The 18,053-nt window shown below is 37.4% G+C and overlaps 1 protein-coding gene across 1 annotated transcript in view; it reads left to right on the forward strand.

Annotated features, from left to right (window-relative positions):
• MREG (melanoregulin) overlaps positions 1–16,902 on the forward strand; it is a 74,329-nt gene extending 57,427 nt beyond the window's left edge. Inside the window, exons 3-5 of the mRNA XM_069075189.1 lie at positions 11,150–11,240; positions 13,084–13,247; positions 16,117–16,902. Of these exons, the coding sequence (XP_068931290.1) occupies positions 11,150–11,240; positions 13,084–13,247; positions 16,117–16,251 (390 nt within the window). The 3' untranslated portion in view covers positions 16,252–16,902. The remainder of the gene's footprint in view (positions 1–11,149; positions 11,241–13,083; positions 13,248–16,116) is intronic.
• The last annotated feature ends 1,151 nt before the right edge of the window (positions 16,903–18,053 follow it).

An 18,053-nucleotide genomic window follows, 5' to 3' on the forward strand; every position in this document is an offset into this window, starting at 1 on the left:
GACACCCTCAAAGACACTGAAAAACACCTATTTGGAGTGTGTGGTTCTCTGAGGCAAAGGGTAAAAGGAAAATGGATACCAAAAAAGCAGAATGTGCAAAACTTTTTTCTCCTCTTAAAAAACCTGTCATTTATTTTAGGAACTGGTCCAAGAGCACTCAGGAGATACAAATAGGTACAAAAAGAACTAAAAGTACTTTAATGACATAAGGTGATGGCAACCATAAGGAAAAGATCAAGTGGTTGCGACATAGCTTGTCCCACAACCTATGCAGAAGCTATTATCTGGACATTTGGCTAATCTGCAGGTTTACATAAATATTTATCTCCCCCAAAACAGAGTTTCTTATTTATATCTTTAACTATGCAGTAGTTATCACATTTTATAGGTCCGCCTTAGTACCTTTAAAATGGATGTCACTGACTCAGTTGTTATGTTTGCAAATGTAAATTCTCTGAGGGTTGGGGCATCTGATTAGAAGTATCTAGTACACAGATTGCTAATGCCAGAGACATATGAACATATTTTTTGATGGTGGTGATGGAAAGCACAATAAGAAATCTAGCAACTCTAGGATTGCTTGGAGCAGTTTCTCATTTAAGACACTTGCTTAAAATGCATTTGAAATTCTTTCATTAGGGAAATGCTTTTTTGCATAAAGTACAATGTACCAATTGTGTGTAGTGTCTGTCCATGGTACCAAGGGTAGACAAAGTAATATAAAGTAATATAAATTAAAAGAGCAGCAAACAGCTCTGGCTGGGGGAAGGGATGGCACCAGTCACTCAAATCCTCTTTGCCTCCTTCCTACTTTTTTTTTTAAACTCTGTCTCCCTCTCCCCTACGGTTTGACTAAGTAGCATCAGAGGTTGTGCCCCACTCATTTCAAAAGCAGCATCTATGCTGTGAGATCTCTATTTGGCAGTAAGCTTTGGGGGGAGGGGAAATGATGCCAGGTATGGACCTCAACATCATGATTTTGATAGATCCTAGACATCTAGCACATCTGCATTCTCCATGGGAGACACTTGACTGGTAAATTACCTCTTAGAGACCTGCAAGGTCAGCTTGAGAAAACTTAAGCTTTTTACCTCCTTGTAGGTGAAAAAGTATACTAATCTAAATCTACCTATCCTCTTTGAATCTATTAACAAATCAGTTTGAAGTTATTCCTTTTCTCATAAGCACCTTGTCCTTTCCACCCTGATAACCATTTTATACTTATTTGGCATTGTGAATAGAATACTGGATTAGGTGTCAAAAGGCTGGGATTAGGTCCTGCCTTTGACACTTGCTAGCCATGTGACCCTGGACTCAACCTTTATGGACCTCAGTTACTCACCTATAAAATGAAGAGTTTGGATTAGGTGGTCTCCAAATTTCATTCTGACCCTAGTAATCTCATAATCCTATTAACCTACAACCTTCATACTGGAGTCTCCTGGTATTTCTTGACATGTGAAAGGAGTAAGTCCACCTGTTAAACATTTTTCTAGATCAGAAGTTCTTAATCTTGTTTGAATAATGGATCCCTTTGGCAATCTGGTTAAGTCTGTGAACCCCTTCTTGGAATAATATTCTTAAATGAACAAGTTAAAATATATAGGATAACAAAGGAAACTAATTATAATGAAATAGTTATAAAATATTTTTTAAAAAGCCCATATTCTAGATTAACAGATTATTTGTTTTTGAAGTTAATTCTAAAAATTCAGAGTTTAAAATATTTTAACTGCTTGTTTTAGTACAAGTTTGAATTGATATTGCACTGCTTTAACAAGGAATAAAGTCACATTTGCCTTCTCTTAGAGAATAAATTTTGTTTTTGATGGTGCATTACAAAGCAGGAATTGCTTGACACTTTTTAATAGATTAGACCTACCATGATGCCAGACTGACATTTGACCAATTATCTTTTAATTTGAAACAATTGTAATTTGCTGTCTTCCACTCTTAGGCTCATTCATAATAGATGAAAAGCCAAGGCATCAGTTTGGCAAAATCAGTGGGTACAGTCAATAGCCATGAAGAATCCAAGAGAATCCATGTGTTTAGCAGTCAAACATGCTAAGGACACTAAATGGATTTTGGAGACCTACTCATTTTATGCTCACTTTCTTTGAATTTGAATATATCTCCTGAGGTGAGGTAGAGCTAGTTCATAAGGGCTCTTGAGAGCTTATTGTTAATTTTTTAGTGTAAACATTTACTCCTAGGAAATCAGCAAAAACAAATTAAGGCTACTTTGGTTGTTTTGTTGATTGTGTAGATTTAATAAAGAGATGGAGAAAATGTTGATGCAGATGAAACTTAAAGGGGTATCATGTGTATATTTTGTTTTTCTTGGAAAGCTGGTTGTTAAACATTTATCAGGATACCCCTAAGTATTTCTGTAGTTTGGACTGTGAATTTATTGCTGAGTTTTGATTCATTGAATAGTTAAGCAGAGGTGGGCATTCGGAATGGAACTGATGTTTTTTTGTGTGTTGTATTTTATCCTTCAGAAGGAAGAACACAGAATTTTGGAATGAGAGAGCTTGTGTTTGAATCCCATTTCTGTGACTGTGACCTGGGCAAATCTCTGGGTCTTGCTTTCATCATCTGTAATATGGGGGCAGTTAGACTTGCTGACCTCAAAGGTCCCTTGAAGCTCAAACCCTATAATCTTTTTTTTTTATTAATTCTTTAATTTATTAATTTGTTTGTTTCCTTTTAGTTTACAGGACTCAATTCCACAATTCCTTGAATTTCACATTTTGTCCCCCTCCCTCACCTCCCCCCCACCATGGCGTCTTATAATCAAGTATAGGATCTGTAGATACTTTCACATTATACAATGGTCAGGTTATAAGGATGGATTGTACCCGCTGGGATGAAAAATGGTATAGAGGACATAAAATCAAATAAGAGAACGAAAAAGATCAGGTATTCTGCTTCCACCTGGATATAAATTTAGTTCTTTCTAGTTCTTTCTCTGGATGCACGTTTTTCTCTCCATCATGCATCTTTTGGGATTGACTTATATCCCTGCATTGTTGAGAAGAGTCCAGTCTATCAAAGTTGGTCATCACACATACGTTGTGTCTATAATTGTGTACAAATTCCTCCTGGTTCTACTCTTTTCACTCAGCATCAGTTCTTTTAAGCCTCTCCAGGTAAATATGAAGACCGCCTGCTCCCCGTTTCTTATAAAGCCAATGTAACCAAGATTAAGAGGGAGGTGGGAAATTGGGAAAGAATCTTTACAACCTATGTCTCTGACAAAGGACTCATCTCTAAAATATACAGAGAACTGAGTCAGATTTATAAGAATACAAGTCATTCCCCAATTGATAAATGGTCAAAGGATATGAACAGGCAGTTTTTAGAGAAAGAAATTAAAGCTATCTATAAGCACATGAAAAAATGCTCTAATTCACTATTGATTAGAGAAATGCAAATCAAAACAACTCTGAGGTACCACATCTCACCAGTCAGATTGGCTAAGATGACAAAACAGGAAAATGACAAATGCTGGAGAGGATGTGGGCAAACTGGAACACTAATGCATTGTTGGTGGAGCTGTGAACTGATCCAGCCTTTCTGGAGAGCAATCTGGAACTATGCCCAAAGGGCTATAAATACTTTCATACCCTTTGATCCAGCAATACCACTCCTAGGGTTATATCCCAAAGAGATCATAGAAAAGGGAGAAAGACCCATATGTACAAAAATGTTTATAGCAGCTCTTTTTGTTGTGGCAAAGAATTGGAATTAAGGGGGTGTCCATCAATTGGGGAATGGCTGAACAAGTTGTGGTATATGCATGTTATGGAATATTATTGCTCTATAACAAACCCTATAATCTTACATGATCTCATGATTCTTGAATTTATCTTATCTTTTATTAAATGACACAAACTCATGCTCTCACATTTTGTTCCTTTAAGATATAAAACTTGGGTTTTCTCTTGCTGAGAAGACTATATGTAAAGATTATTGTGTCATGAAAAGTGAACTGACTTTGGAGTTAGAGAATCTGCCATGCAATCCTGGCTTTGTTACTTAGCCTACTTAACTTCTCACAGTCTTAATAACTTTTATCTTTAAACAAAGAGATTGAGCCCTAGATAACTCCAATACCTTTCAGTTCTAGGTGGACCTTTCTTTATCTGTTTGATATATCTTCAATCATATCACCTAACCCAGTTTTCTCTGCAGTTTATTCAATTCTATTTTTTCCTTTTGTTTTTAGTTGTTTTTGTCCAAAACTGAGAGAAGGAAATTAAAATTGCCTGCCCCTATCGTCAGTCAATAAATGTTTTTTTTTAAGCACCTACTATGATCCAAGCACTATGCTAAGGATTGGGAATACAAATACAAATACAAATAAAGACAGTCTTTGCCTTCAAATAACTTAAAATACAATGGGGGAAGATACCACATAAAAAGAAGTTGAGAAGTTGGAGGATTGGTAGGGAAAGGGAGAGAGAGGAGGACAAGGAGAAGACACCAGGACTGAGGGCATGATAAATCTAAAAAAGTCCAAAAGCAAGGTAGCTGGTGGGAAATAAGAAGATTGTGGTGGGTACCTTCCTTAAATGGAGGCACTGGAGCTCATATCTCTGTTTTCCAGTCAGACAGTTCAATCAGATGACCAGAGGATGCTGATGTGATGTGAGTACTAAAACTGATTCCATCTTGCTGCTTGAGAATGATATTTTCCAATGATGAGTTTCCTGGGGAAAAAAGAAAAGATAGTGAAGTACATGTCTATGTCTTTTTACAATTCAATTGATTTTTCTTTTATAAATTTAATTGCCAAAGCATTTGGGACAAAAGAGTATTACATTGATATGATTTTATTGTCTATAGCTTCTTTTGGCAAAATGGTTTCCCTTGATTTTCTCTTTTTATGTTGTGAATATTTATTTTTGCTTTGTCTGAAAGCATAATTGGAATTCCTGGCTTTTAAAATTGACTTGACCTATAGTAAATTTTGTTCTAGCCTCTAATTTTTATTTTATATATGTACTTTTTTTTTTTTTTAGCATTGTTTCTTTTAAGAAATGGATTGTAGGGTTTTGTTTCCTTATCAAATTGGTTACTTTTTTTCTTTTTATTGGATTCTTTAACCCATTCATATTTAAAGTTATAGGAGATTTGTATTTTATTCTATTTGTCTCTAATGATTTCCCCCCTCAGATTAGACTTTCCCCACCTTATTCTTCTGCAAAGACATGTTATGTCTAGTTATTTTAGCTTAATATACTTTAACAGAGTCCCTGTTCCTAACAGCTCTCTTCTCCTCACCTTCAAAGCCCTCTCCCTTCATTTGTTATCCCTTTTCCCAGTTCCAGAGTTTTGTTTTACTTGTCACTTTTATCACACTATCTAAAATTTTCTATCTTTTCTGTTAAGTAGTCAAGGAAATCCCCTTTCCCACTTCAATTTATTATTTTATAGTTTAAAATTTTCATTTTCTGTGCCTTTTTCTAAAAATGATTTTTTTCTCCTTATTCTCTTCATTATTTCTCTTTTCTTTCTGTCTTTTCTAGACTTTTTACTCTTTGATTCATGGAACGTATACTTCTTTATTTCTTCTGCAGTCTATATTTCTCACTGAATTAAAATTTCTAAGATACATATTTTGAATTCTCTCTTCTAAACAGCTCCTATGTTATTGTCTTATAGTTCTTGCCTTTGGTACCATTTTTTTTTCCTATTGTACCTTACTTGTAGACATATCAATTCCTGCATGAGATAGGAGATTAGAGGCATTGTCCCATAGTAAGAATGCTGGAAAAACCTCTTTAAAAAAATTAAGCATCTGTTTCTTTCATTGTTTAGGCTCAGGTTTTCAAGATATGTCATTTTGGGTTACATCTTGAACTCCTTTGCTATTCAGAACCCATTTTTCTCTTCCTTCCTATAATTTCTAGTGGATACAGAATAATTTTGTGTTATTAAAATTTCCTTCCTTTATTTATACTTGAAGGTTTTTCTCCTGGTTGCTTGCAGAATTTATTATTTGTTAATGGAATTATTAAACTGAATGGCTGTGTCCTGTAGTTTTGTAGCATAAGGTTTTATTTTTTCTGTAGGCAATCTGTGGATTATTTTACTAGATACTTTGTTTTCTGTACTTAGAAATTCTGAGTAATTTTCTTATATTTTTTCCTTGCATTATAATGTTCTGTTTTTTTATTTTTATTTTTTATTTTTCCACGTTCTTCTGGGAGACCTACAATACTTAAATTGACCACGTATCTTGTCTTTGAGATTAATATATCTTGCTTACATAGAAATGATGGATTCTTTTAACATTATTATTATTTTTTTGCTATTTTCTTTCAGGTTGTCTTTTACTTCTGTGTATTTGCATTACCAATCAATTGTTCTTTTTTGCTTCTTTGATGAAGTTGGCCACTATGAATTCATTTTTCTGTTCTGCCAATTATTTCTGCCACACAAGCCATAAATTCAATCATTTAATCAACATTTATTAAGCACATTTATGTCAGGCACTGTGTTTTCTGTTTTCACAATTCTTGTTTTTCTTTTTTATCATTTTGGAACATCCTATTGTGGTTCTGTGTTCTCTTTGGAATCCACGATTTCCTATCTCATCAGTTGTTGCTTTCATTTTTGTTTGTCTTACAACATTTATTTATAGATTTCTGTATTTAGTTGATCTAGAGGCTTTATTACTTTCTCTTGCTAATATCTTAACAAAAACTTGAGTTTATGCTCAACATCTTTAACTGAGTTTTTGTTTTCCTAAAATATTTGATAATTTCAGCTTTTCCCTCTTACTCAGTTTTTGACTCTTTCTCTTTTGATGATGATTTCCCTGGGAATTGGACCTCAAAACTAAATAAATCTTTACCACCATAGGGAATTCATGTTTTGTAGGCTTCAGTCTGAACTCCCAAGTGGCTTCTGGCACTGACTGGATGCTGGGATCTTTCCCTCAGGCTTAGTGGAGTGCCAAATCTGTTGGCATTCTGCCCCAGGTTTTGCAGTTCTCTGGTTGAGCTCTGATATAATACAGAATGCTGCCAACTGCAGTCTCAGCCAGAACAAGCATCTACCTTTTGTTTTTCTCTAGCTTGAGGTTTGGGGAGTCAGATTTAATTTCTTTTTTTTTTTCATTTTTTAAAGCAATTGGAGTTAAGTAACTTGCCCAAGGTTATATGGCCAGTTCTTTTTTTGTGTGGTTGTTAAGTATCTGAGGCTGGAACCAATCCCTGGTTCTCCTGACTCCGGGGCCAGAGCTCTTACTCACTGTGCCACCTAGCCACCCCATCAGTTTTAATTTTTAAGGCAAGCCTGTGGATTGGCTTATATAGCTCTTCATAGTGGCTAATAGGGGAGGAAATGCTGAGTAATTACATTAGGGATTAGAGATTAGCCTCTCCAACTGTTAGTATGTTGAATTATTACCTCATTTGGTTCTTGGTGTCCTAGACAGGTGAAATCTTGCATTTAATTCCTGTTCTGGAGATTTTTTTCAGGATCAGAGAAAATGGCTAGTCTGCCATCTTTTTGGTTATGTGACCTAGAAGTTTTTGAAATTTGAGGCTCATAAGTTGTCATTAAATTTTAAGGATTTAAAATTTAAACACTTTCTGAAGATCCTGTTTGAGCCTCAGTTTCTTCATCTTTAAAATAGAAATAATAACATCTGTAATGTCTGCCTCACATAATTGTGAGGATCACATGAGATTTTGAGTGTGAGCATATATATGTATATGCACATATATACACACATACATATAAACATATAATACATTATATGTATATATGCACATATACACATACACAAACACATGTATATGTAGCATTTTGAAAGCTTTAAGTGCTATGTAAAGCTAATGATGATGATGATAATTGTTATCTCATTCATCTCTGCTAGTTTGATGGAATTCTAATGGGAATAGGTCTGGGACAGGTCACTATCTTCCAATTATTATTTTATGTTTAATGTAATGTGTACTATATTGCATGGGGGCTAAAAATGACTTTTTCTTTGAAAATTAATAAATAATATATTGTTATATAGTTTATCTTCTGTAACTCTCTGAAAGTATCTTTGGCACAGCTCCAGTAGCAGGTAGGGTGATGGGGATGATGTGTGCTTTATGCTATTTACCCATGGTTTTGATTTCTTCTCTTAGGTCTATATTTATTTTCACATCTTTTCATCCCATGTAATTTAGAGATTATGGACAAAGTCTATTAACCAACTCTTCCATTTTATGTATCGATGTTTTTTCTGTTAGACCACAAAGAATTATCTATAATGATGCTGTGGTTTTAGTATGGGAGGTAGCTAGGTGGCACAGTGAATAGAATTTTGGACTTGAAGTAAGGGAGACTCACGTTCGAATTTAACTTCAGACACTTATTTTTCTGTGTGACCCTGGACAAGTCCCATTACACCCCTCAGTCTCAGTTTTCTCACTTGTAAATTGGGGATAATAAGAGTAGTCTCCTCATAGGTTTGTTGTGAGGATCAAATGAGATAACATGTTTTATAGTGCTTTGCAGACCTTTAGAGTCGAGAATGTTGAGTATTATACCTCCCATTTTACAAATGAGAAAATTGAGGCTAACATAGCTGACAGACCCAATTAGTATTAATCAGAATTTTAAACCAGGGAGATTGTGCGATACAGTGGAACTATCACTGGATTTGAAGTCAGTTTCAAGTCCTAGCCCTAGCAACATGATTTTGGTCATTCAGTCAACATGCATTTATTATGTACCTACTATGCACAAGGCATGCTACTAAAAACTGGAGATATAGATACAAGCAAACATATAGAACCTGCTGTCAAAAAGTTAATGTTCTAATGGGGGATGCAACATGCAAACATGTATGATGTATTCAGTGCAAATGAAAATATCTCATAGGGAAGACACTGAAGGGGGATGTTGGAAGAGACCTGTAGAAGGATGGATTTGAGCTGAGTCTTACAGGAGATCAGGAAAACCAGGAGGTAGAGGTGAAGTGAAGAGGGAGAGCAATCCAGACACAAGACAGCTGCTGGAATGGTATAGACTTGGGAGGTGGACTGTTCCATGTGGGAAAGACAAGTAATCACTCTCTTGTAGGTTATAGAGAGGGTAGTAAAGTATAAAAAGACCCCCAAAGGTAGGAGGGAGTGAGATTGTGAAAGGCTTTAAATGCCAAAAAGAGGATTTTAGACTTGATCCTTGATTTTGTTGTTACTGTTCTTGGCAAAGATATTGGAGTGGCTTGCCATTTCCTTCTCCAGCTCATTTTACAGATGAGGAAATTGAGGCAAGCAGGGTTAAGTGACTTGCACAGGGCCACATAGCTAGTAAGGGTTTGAGATGAGATTTGAACTCAGGAAGATGAGACTTCCTGACTCCAAGTCCATGAGTCCATCCACTGTGCAATCTAGTTGCCCTTGATCCTTGATCCTGGAGGTAAATAGGAAGCCCCTGAGGTTCATTGAGTGAGGGGAGGAAGTCACTTTACCTACATGGGTATCAGTTTCCTTTTCTGTATAAAAAAATGAAGCATTAAACTGGGTAACTTCTAAAGCCTCTTCTAGCTCCAGATCTTTAATTCTCTGATTAATATTAGTATTATCAAATGAGATAATATTTTTAGAGTGCTTAGCACAATGCCTGGCATAGATTAAGCCCTTAATGTATGCTTGTTCCGTTCTCTTGCCCTTTCCCCTATGTTTCTTGGATATGAGATCAGTACTTTTTCTAGAATATAGTACCAATACAAATTCATTGTTACTTCTCTCCTATAAAACCCAGCGCCAAAGCTTGGGCCCCAAAGGCTTGTCAGCACACTCAGTTATGACAAATCATGCAGGGAGCCCTCTCTTTATTTGTGACCCCACACAGTGTGATCCTATCTCTGAGAATTAGCTAGCCACCAAAAACTATGAGCAAGGAGCAGGGTTAGCCTTGAAATAGTAAACTAGCCTGGAAAACAAAGATCTTCATTGAAGAGAGAAGAGTTTTCTATGAAATTGGAGGAGCCAAGATATCATGAGACTTGCCCCTTAAGTAAAGCATATCCTTTTAGGCATTGCCCTGGAATGGGGTTTTACAGTGAACGCACAGGGCCAATATCCTTGTTCTGTTAAGCTTCAGGAAACAGAAGGGTGAAGAGGCATGAAAATGATCATTTATAACATGACCCTTGTATGGGCCCTTGCAAAACCACTTTCCAGTAACTGTCCTTTTAAAAAGTACTTAGTTCTCAAGTTCCCTTTGAAGAAAGTGGAGAGATTCAGATTTCAAAATTCTGACCGACAAGGAAGCTTCCTATAAGAAGAGCTGAACAGGAAGTCTGCAGAATTGGGCAATTTTGTATAACGGCTGAGTGCCTGAGAGGTACCCTTTGTCAAGAAAGGCAGGGTTAGCTCAGAAGATGGGAGCTTGGATTTTTGTTCTTAGGTCTGCCCCTGTCATGAGGTACCTACCCCTAAAGTTCTACCTTGTTGCCTCTGAATGGAACTGAGAGGGTGACCCTGGGTTCTTGAATGCTCCACCGGGATAGCACAAGCTCTTTTGGATCCCTAAAAAGCTGGGAGAGCTTTGATGGCAGGCCAGATTTCATGGTATCATAGGTTTAACATTCTTACCCTTATTAGTCTGAAGTTGGCACCAAATCTCCCAGACGTTGGGCCTACTTTTCCATGAACTGGTTGGGTCATTCTAGGGCACTCTGACAGGGAACTCTTATGGGTAGTGACTCCTTTGGTTCAGGCTCCACAATGCAAGGCTTCATTTGCTGCTGTAGAAGTTCCTCAGGCAGGAAGTAATCTAATGAGCGGGGTGTATTGGGTAGAACTCTAAGGTTTCTTCTAGTTCAAAATCTGTAAGCTTTCCATTTCCTCCACAGTGGGAAGATAGTGGAGAGTTCTCTGCCCGTGGAGGAATGCAGCTGTTTGATGCTTCCTCTTCAATGCTGGCCAAGGCTCTGCCATAGTATGATCTGGGGGGTCATGTGTTTGAATCTATGGCAGTTGCTTTTTGTAGACTAAGGAAGAGATAGACAGCTTGCAAGTTCTTTGACCCCATTTGCTTAAAAAGCTTGGAAGCCAGGAGCAAGGTGAAAGGACACTGTAGGAGGTACAAGTAAAGGTGACTTTATTTTATGATTATCCTACAGGAATGGCAAAAACTCAACTATGATATCTACATCTTACGGAGAACTCGGAGGGAAGTGAGAAACAGGTGGAAACGCATTTTGGAAGATTTAGGTATGAATTCTGATGGGACTACCAGACTCCATGAGGAGCTGTGGTTATTTAATGAGATTTGGGTTGGTTTTTGTTTTTTTCACCATGTGCACATTCTTGTAAAAATGTTCTGATATAGGAAAACATTTTATCCAAAATTATCTTCCTTGGATTTTTTGTTTTGTTTTGCTTCCTGGTTTAACTAGAAGTGCCCCAGTAATTGCCTGGTTACTCTGTGTGGATTATTTGCTCACATCTCTTTCTCCTTTAAAATAACGAAAAGAGAAACCCCCTAATGTTTCCATTATCTCATAATTCACTATGTCTCAATGATGTATACCCATACACCTTGGTTTTTAGGTATTGTATTTTTATTCCACTAATGCTGTGTGGTTCTAGGAAATACATAGTGGGTAGAATGCTGGATTTACAGTCAGGAAGACTTGAGTTCAAATCCCACCTCAGGCATTTATTGGCTGCATGATCTTGGGTAAGAAACCTAACCTTTATGAGCCTCAGTTTCCTCAACTGTAAGATAGGGATAATAGTAGTACCTGCTTCACAGGTTTTTTGTGAGAATCAAATGAGATAACAAATAAGGCACTTTGTAAACTTTGCTATATACAAATGATAGCTTTATTATTCTTATCACCCTGCTTATACAGCTATCAAATAGAATGATTTTTTGATTATAGCTCATACAGCTATGAAATAGAATAATTTTTTTCCACTTTAAAAATAATTTATTTGTTAATATTGATTATGATAGTGTTTATATGGTGCTTTTAGGTTTGCAAAGAACCTTATTTTATATTTTTATTATATTATTGTATGATACTATTTATTTTAATCTCACAAAAACCCTGGGAGGTAAATGCTATTATTATCCTTGTCAGCTGTGGATAGAACATTGGTCTTGGAGTCAGGAGTTCAAATCCAGCTTCAGACAGTTACTGGCTTTGTGATCCTGAGCAAATCACATAACCTCTGTTTGTCTCAGTTTCCCCATCTATAAAATTGGGGAGTTGGATCTCATGACCTCCAAAGTTCCTTCTAACTCTTGATCTTATAAACTTCAAAGGACGCAGGTCTTCTTGGAAGCAGAAATATACTAGGCCAGGGATGGGTTACCTACTGCCTTGAGGCCACATGGTACCTGTAGGTTCCCACCCTTGTCCATCTAGACCATAGGTTACAACCTTTTAATAACATAGATTCTAGTGATTCTGCTCTATTCTTTTGGCCTTTGGCTTGGTTCTGCCAGTCTTACCAATTAGACATACACATTAGAGCTCCTGTTCAAAAATGTGAACATTCTTTTGGAGAACCATACAATTCACACTTTAGCATGAATTATTTTAATTAGGCTGTTAGGGGAATTATAACAATTCACATTTAACACAGCTCTCTAGCTGGTGAAGCAGTCACTGCTCTGTTATCTTCATTTTACAAAAGAGGAAACTGAGAATCAGAGTTAGTCACACATAGTTAATAAGTAGTAGAACTGAGGTCTCAACTTAGGTTTCCTAATTCCAAGGCTAGTGCTTCTTTTCACTGCACCATATGAGAGCTTGAATTAGGAGGAAGCTGGAAGGAAGAATGGTGTTCATAGTTTTGGACAGTTTGAGGAGGAGGGAGGGCAGGCTGAGATGGTGGGTCTTCCCATCTATGGCTTTGGGTACCCAGAAAGAAGTGTGGGAGTGGGTGGGGGAATGAAGGCCTAGGGTCATGGAAAAGAGGCTGCAAGGAGATGGGAGAAAAATGCAGATTTCCTCCACTTTGCCCATGCATCCCAGTGAAAATGGTCATTTCTCTGAAGAAAAAACATTTCCTGAAGTAAAAATTGTGAATTTTTCTGTTCTAGGTTTTCAGAAGGAGGCAGACTCCTTGCTATCAGTGACTAAACTCAGCACCCTCAGTGACTCTCAGAACACGAGGAAAGCACGGGAAATACTGTTAAAACTTGCCGAAGAGACAAATATTTTTCCAACAAATTGGGAGCTCTCAGAGAGGTACCTCTTTGTGGTGGTAAGTGGATGATTTTTTGTTTTCTTTGCCCTAATATTCCCGCAAACTCTCCTGCCTTTCCTGCTTAGCATTTGAAAGTATAGATTTTTATATTTCCCAGACCCCCAAGTTCAAGGTGACATGTGAGAGTAGAATCCCAGAGTGTGTGCTCTTTGGGATCTGATAGGCAATGGAGGGAGGGAAGGTGGCCAACGTGATGATTCACACATAGGCTAGCTAGGCTTAAATTTTTGTCTTGAGAACAAGACTTGGAGGCTTGTTGACCTTCATGCCTTCTTTGTTTCTGACCTTGGCTGCTTATACTTGGCTATATCCCTTAATATCCATATTTATATATATAATTTTTATATATTGTATACATAAATTATATTTATATATAATATATGTATTATGTATATAATATATTTGTTAGGGCAAGGCTTGTTGAGTTTCCAACCCTCTCCGCCAACTTCTCTACCCCACTTAGATTTTGAGACAAATCTAGCTTTGTTATCCCTTTGGTGGCTGTGAACTGATGAAATAGTTCATTGTAGGTGGATTTTGTCCCCTGGGTTTCCCTCTTGCCCCTTATACAAACACTCTGAGATGTTTCTGATAAGATTTGACCTGGGCAAATAAGAGGGTATCTAATGGGGCGGGGGTGGGGGGGGTCAGTTCTGGGTTACAGGTCGTGGGGAAAGGACCATGGAGGTCATAGCATCATAGATTTAGAGATTGAAAAGACCTTCCCTTTGACTTTTCTGACTAAACATGCCTTTCTGTTAATTATTTCCTGTTTATCCTGTATATAACTTATTTGTACATATCTCTTTGCCTGTTGTCTCTCCCATTAGACTGGGACCCCATTGAGGACTTTTATATTAATTTGTATCTCCAGATACCCACATGTTCTGAAGTTTGCCTAGTATACTTTCTGACATATCATAGGATTGTGGAATTTTCAAGCAGGAAATGTCTTTAATGATGATCTAGCCTCTCTTCATTTCATAGTTGAGGAACCTGAAACCCAGAGAGGTCAAGGTTACATAGACAGTAATTAGCAGGCCTAAGATTTAGGTCATAAGGTCCTAGGATTATAGGTTTAGGGCAGGGCCCCAAGAGATTCTGCTTTGATAAGCAGTGAATTGCCCATCTCTGGAGATACTGTTGATGGGCTACACGTGGGTGATGTGTTTATAAAACAGTTCAATCCAACCTCCACATTTTACAGATGAGGAAACTGAGACCTGGAGATGTTAAGGGATTTGCAAGATCATACAGGTTTTAAGTGGTAAAACTGGGATTTGAACCCAGGTTTTCTGACTCCAAATTCGGCTCTCCTTCCATTGCCTCATAATCAGTAACTTTATGATAGTCAACAAGTGAGAAATCCTCTCAGTGAAAGATAATGATAATGATAGCTAACATTTATATAGGCTTTAAAGTCACAGAGAATTTTCTCATACATTATTCATCTCCCTTGGTGATCACAGGAACCCTTTGAATTAGTCAGTGCATGTAGGAAATTAGGCAGTATGATCTCAGAGCAATGGATTTGGAATTGCCTATTCTCAGAACCTCTGAGTTGGAAGGGCTTTCAGAGGACAAACCTGTAAAACTGGAGATCTGGATTTGAATCTCAGCTCTGAAATTTTCCAAGGCTGATATTTGGCAAATCACTTTACCTCCCTGGGCCTCAGTTTTGTCATCTGTAAAATGGGAGGGAGGGGAACACTATTTGCCCTGCCTACATCACAGGGCTGTGAGGAAAATGTGTTTGTGAGCCATAAAGTACTATATGCAGGTGCACAGTGATTGTTTATTATTATAAGGAACTTCATTTTAATAATTAATTTTAAGAAATTTAAATTTTAATTAAATAAAAAATGTAAATTTAAAATTTAATCATTCTTGTTGATTATTTGATTGATTATTGATACAGCAATGGAAGTGAAAAAAGAAAAGACTTATAAGTAGCCTTGTTTATGTAGGAAAGTAGGCCTCTCTTTCCTCCTTTGTAAAAAGAGGAACTTGGGTAAATGATCTCCCAGGTCTAGCTCAGATATCCTGTCAACTATGAACATACCTATGGGCTATATTTGTGTGTGTGTGTGTGTGTGTGTGTGTGTGTGTGTGTGTGTGCCTGAAGGAGTTCAATTTCTAATGGGGGAGACAATATCTGAATAATTATGTATGAATAAGCTATAGATAGGATAAATTAGAGATAATGAACATAGGGAAAGTACTTAATACATTTTAAACAGAGTGTTAAATAAATATATGTTGATTGATTAATGGTGAATGTTTATTTAATATTTTAGTTTTTCCTAATTACATATAAAAATAATTTTTATCATTAATTTCTTAAAATGTTGAGTTCTGAATTATCTCCTTCCCTTCCTCCCTCATGCATCCCTCTCCATGAGTAGGCAGGCATTTTGATATAGGGCATACATGTGCAGTCATGCAAATCATATTTCCATATTAGTCATGTTGTAAAAGAAAGCAAAAAAAAAAACAACCAAGAAAAGTAATGTAAAAAAAAAGTATGCCTTGATCTTTATTCAGTTTCCATCAATTCTTTCTCTGGAGGTGGAAAGAAATTTTCATCATGAGTCCTTCAGAAATGTCTTAGATCATTGGATTGCTGAGGATAGCTAAGTCATTCACAGTTGATCACTGTACAATATCGCTCTTACTATGTATGGTGTTCTTCTGGTTCTGCTCATTTCACTTTGCATCAGTTCATGTAATTAAAGGTAAATGCTAACAAATGGTGTCACTGTCTAGGAATTTCAAGTGTGACTTTAAGGGTCTTTTTACTGCCCTCCCCCCCCCCCCCCCATAGAGAGCAACCCTGCCCTCATACCTTTGCATTTTGCTTTGACAGGATCGTCTCATTACTCTTGATGCTGCAGAAGAGTTTTTTAAAATGGCAAGCCTCATTTACCCCAAAAAGCCTGGACTGAGCTACTTGGCTGATGGTCAGAAGGAGCTGTCCCATGTTCCATTCCCAAGTCCCTAAAGAGATGAACCTGGAACAGAACTTGGTTTTTTTCCCTGGGGACTCAGGATAAGCAGCCAAAGTACCATGGATTTTCTTTGGAGAATTACAAAGAAGAGGGAGACAAGGAGAAAAAGAATAAGAAAAACATCTGTGTTGTGATTAGGAAACACATGTCCATGTGCAGAAGGATAAAAAAAACCTTGCCCGTCTTCAAGGAAGGACTAAACTAGCCCTCATGTGGGTCTTGTTCTAGGAGATGAATACAGTTAAGATTATAGTCCTTAGTTAGGAGGACTCATCATGTGTTTAAACCACCAGAGAAACCCCATGGTCCCAGCTCTTCCTTTGGAGAACTTTAAACTCTGCTGGTTCTCACAAAAGGAAAATTCAATAATTCAATAGACTCAAAGCAAATTTATTGAGTGCCTCCCATGTGCAAAGCACAGTCTTAGGTGCCAGTGGAGACCAAGAAGAATAAGACATGGGTCCTGCCTTTAGGTAGCTTACAGTCTAGTGGGGTTGGGGCAGTAGAGGGGTGGCAGGGCCGGGAAGGCTAAGACCATGTAAATGGATCTTAGTTGATAGGAAGCTGCTGGTTATCCCATGTCAGGATGAACTACTTTCAAATAGTGTACAATAAAATATGCTGAACCCAACATTAAATACAAACTGAATGTGGTGTAATCTTTCTTTAGTCATTCAGAAAATACATCAGCTCCTTATGGTGCCTCAGAAGCATCTCTCGTAAACATTACTTTTTATGCAAAAAGGATGTTGGGCCAAGTTACTAGACATGTGTAGAAATCCTGGTTTGGAGGCAGGTGGGGGCAGTCCAAAAGTGGTGCCCATCACTGGAGGTATTCAGGTAGAGACTGGTGAGCTATATGTTAGGGAGTGTGTAAAGGGGATTGCTTTCTGAATAGGAGCTAGAATATATGATATGATCTCTGAGGTTCCTTCCAACTCTGATCTTCTGTCCTTCCAGTTACTAAATTTCTAGGAAGCTTGGGTTTACTGTTAGATGGAAAATCTGGGCCTTATCCACATGTGAGTACAGAGACAGAAATTTCTTGAGTATATTGATCATGTTACCTCATTCTCCCTATTATATATAGGAGACAGAAGGATATTCAATAAAAAGCTGTTTTTTTTTTTTAAAGCAATCGGGGTTAAGTAACTTGCTCAAAGGTTACACGGCCATTTATTTCTGGGTGTGGTGCTGAGTATCTGAGCCTGGATTTGATCCAGGTCATCCCAACACTGAAGCCGGTGCTCTTGATCGCTGAGCCACCTGGCCGCCCCAAAAAGCTGTTTTTTTAAACCAGATTTATTAATTTTGTTTCATTTCTAGTAGAATGTAAGCCCCATGAAGGCAGTCTTTGTGTGCCTATTATCTAGCAGAAACAGTATCATAGGTGCCTAATAAAAGTTATTGGCATAGTTGGCATCTATCAGCTGAAAATGGATTACTGCTAGGTTGCTTTTCTTCCCCATCCAACCATAGTTAGTAAACCATGGTTGTTCCCTAAGAAAGAGGCACAGTGTTTTTTTTTTTTTTTTACTTGGCATGGGCTGCCTTTGACCTAGGAGCTACACCCAAGGCCTGCAACCTAATTGCCAGGGCTTTGTCTGAGACCTTGTTCTGCCCTCAGTTCTGAAGGGATACTCAAATAGCACAGCTGGGCAAATCCTTTCAGCCAACACTTGAAATGTTCCTTGGATAACTGGGAAATGAGCCTTTAAATCTGATTGCCAGGTTTGCCCAGATAAGTGAGCTCCTCATACTGACTCACTTTTAAATGTTAGCATTTTATTTTAAC

The sequence above is a fragment of the Petaurus breviceps genome, unplaced genomic scaffold, assembly GCF_028583685.1.
Source record: "Petaurus breviceps papuanus isolate PSGF00001 unplaced genomic scaffold, PetGlider_PUasm1.0 90903, whole genome shotgun sequence".
In the NCBI taxonomy this organism is placed as follows: domain Eukaryota; kingdom Metazoa; phylum Chordata; class Mammalia; order Diprotodontia; family Petauridae; genus Petaurus; species Petaurus breviceps.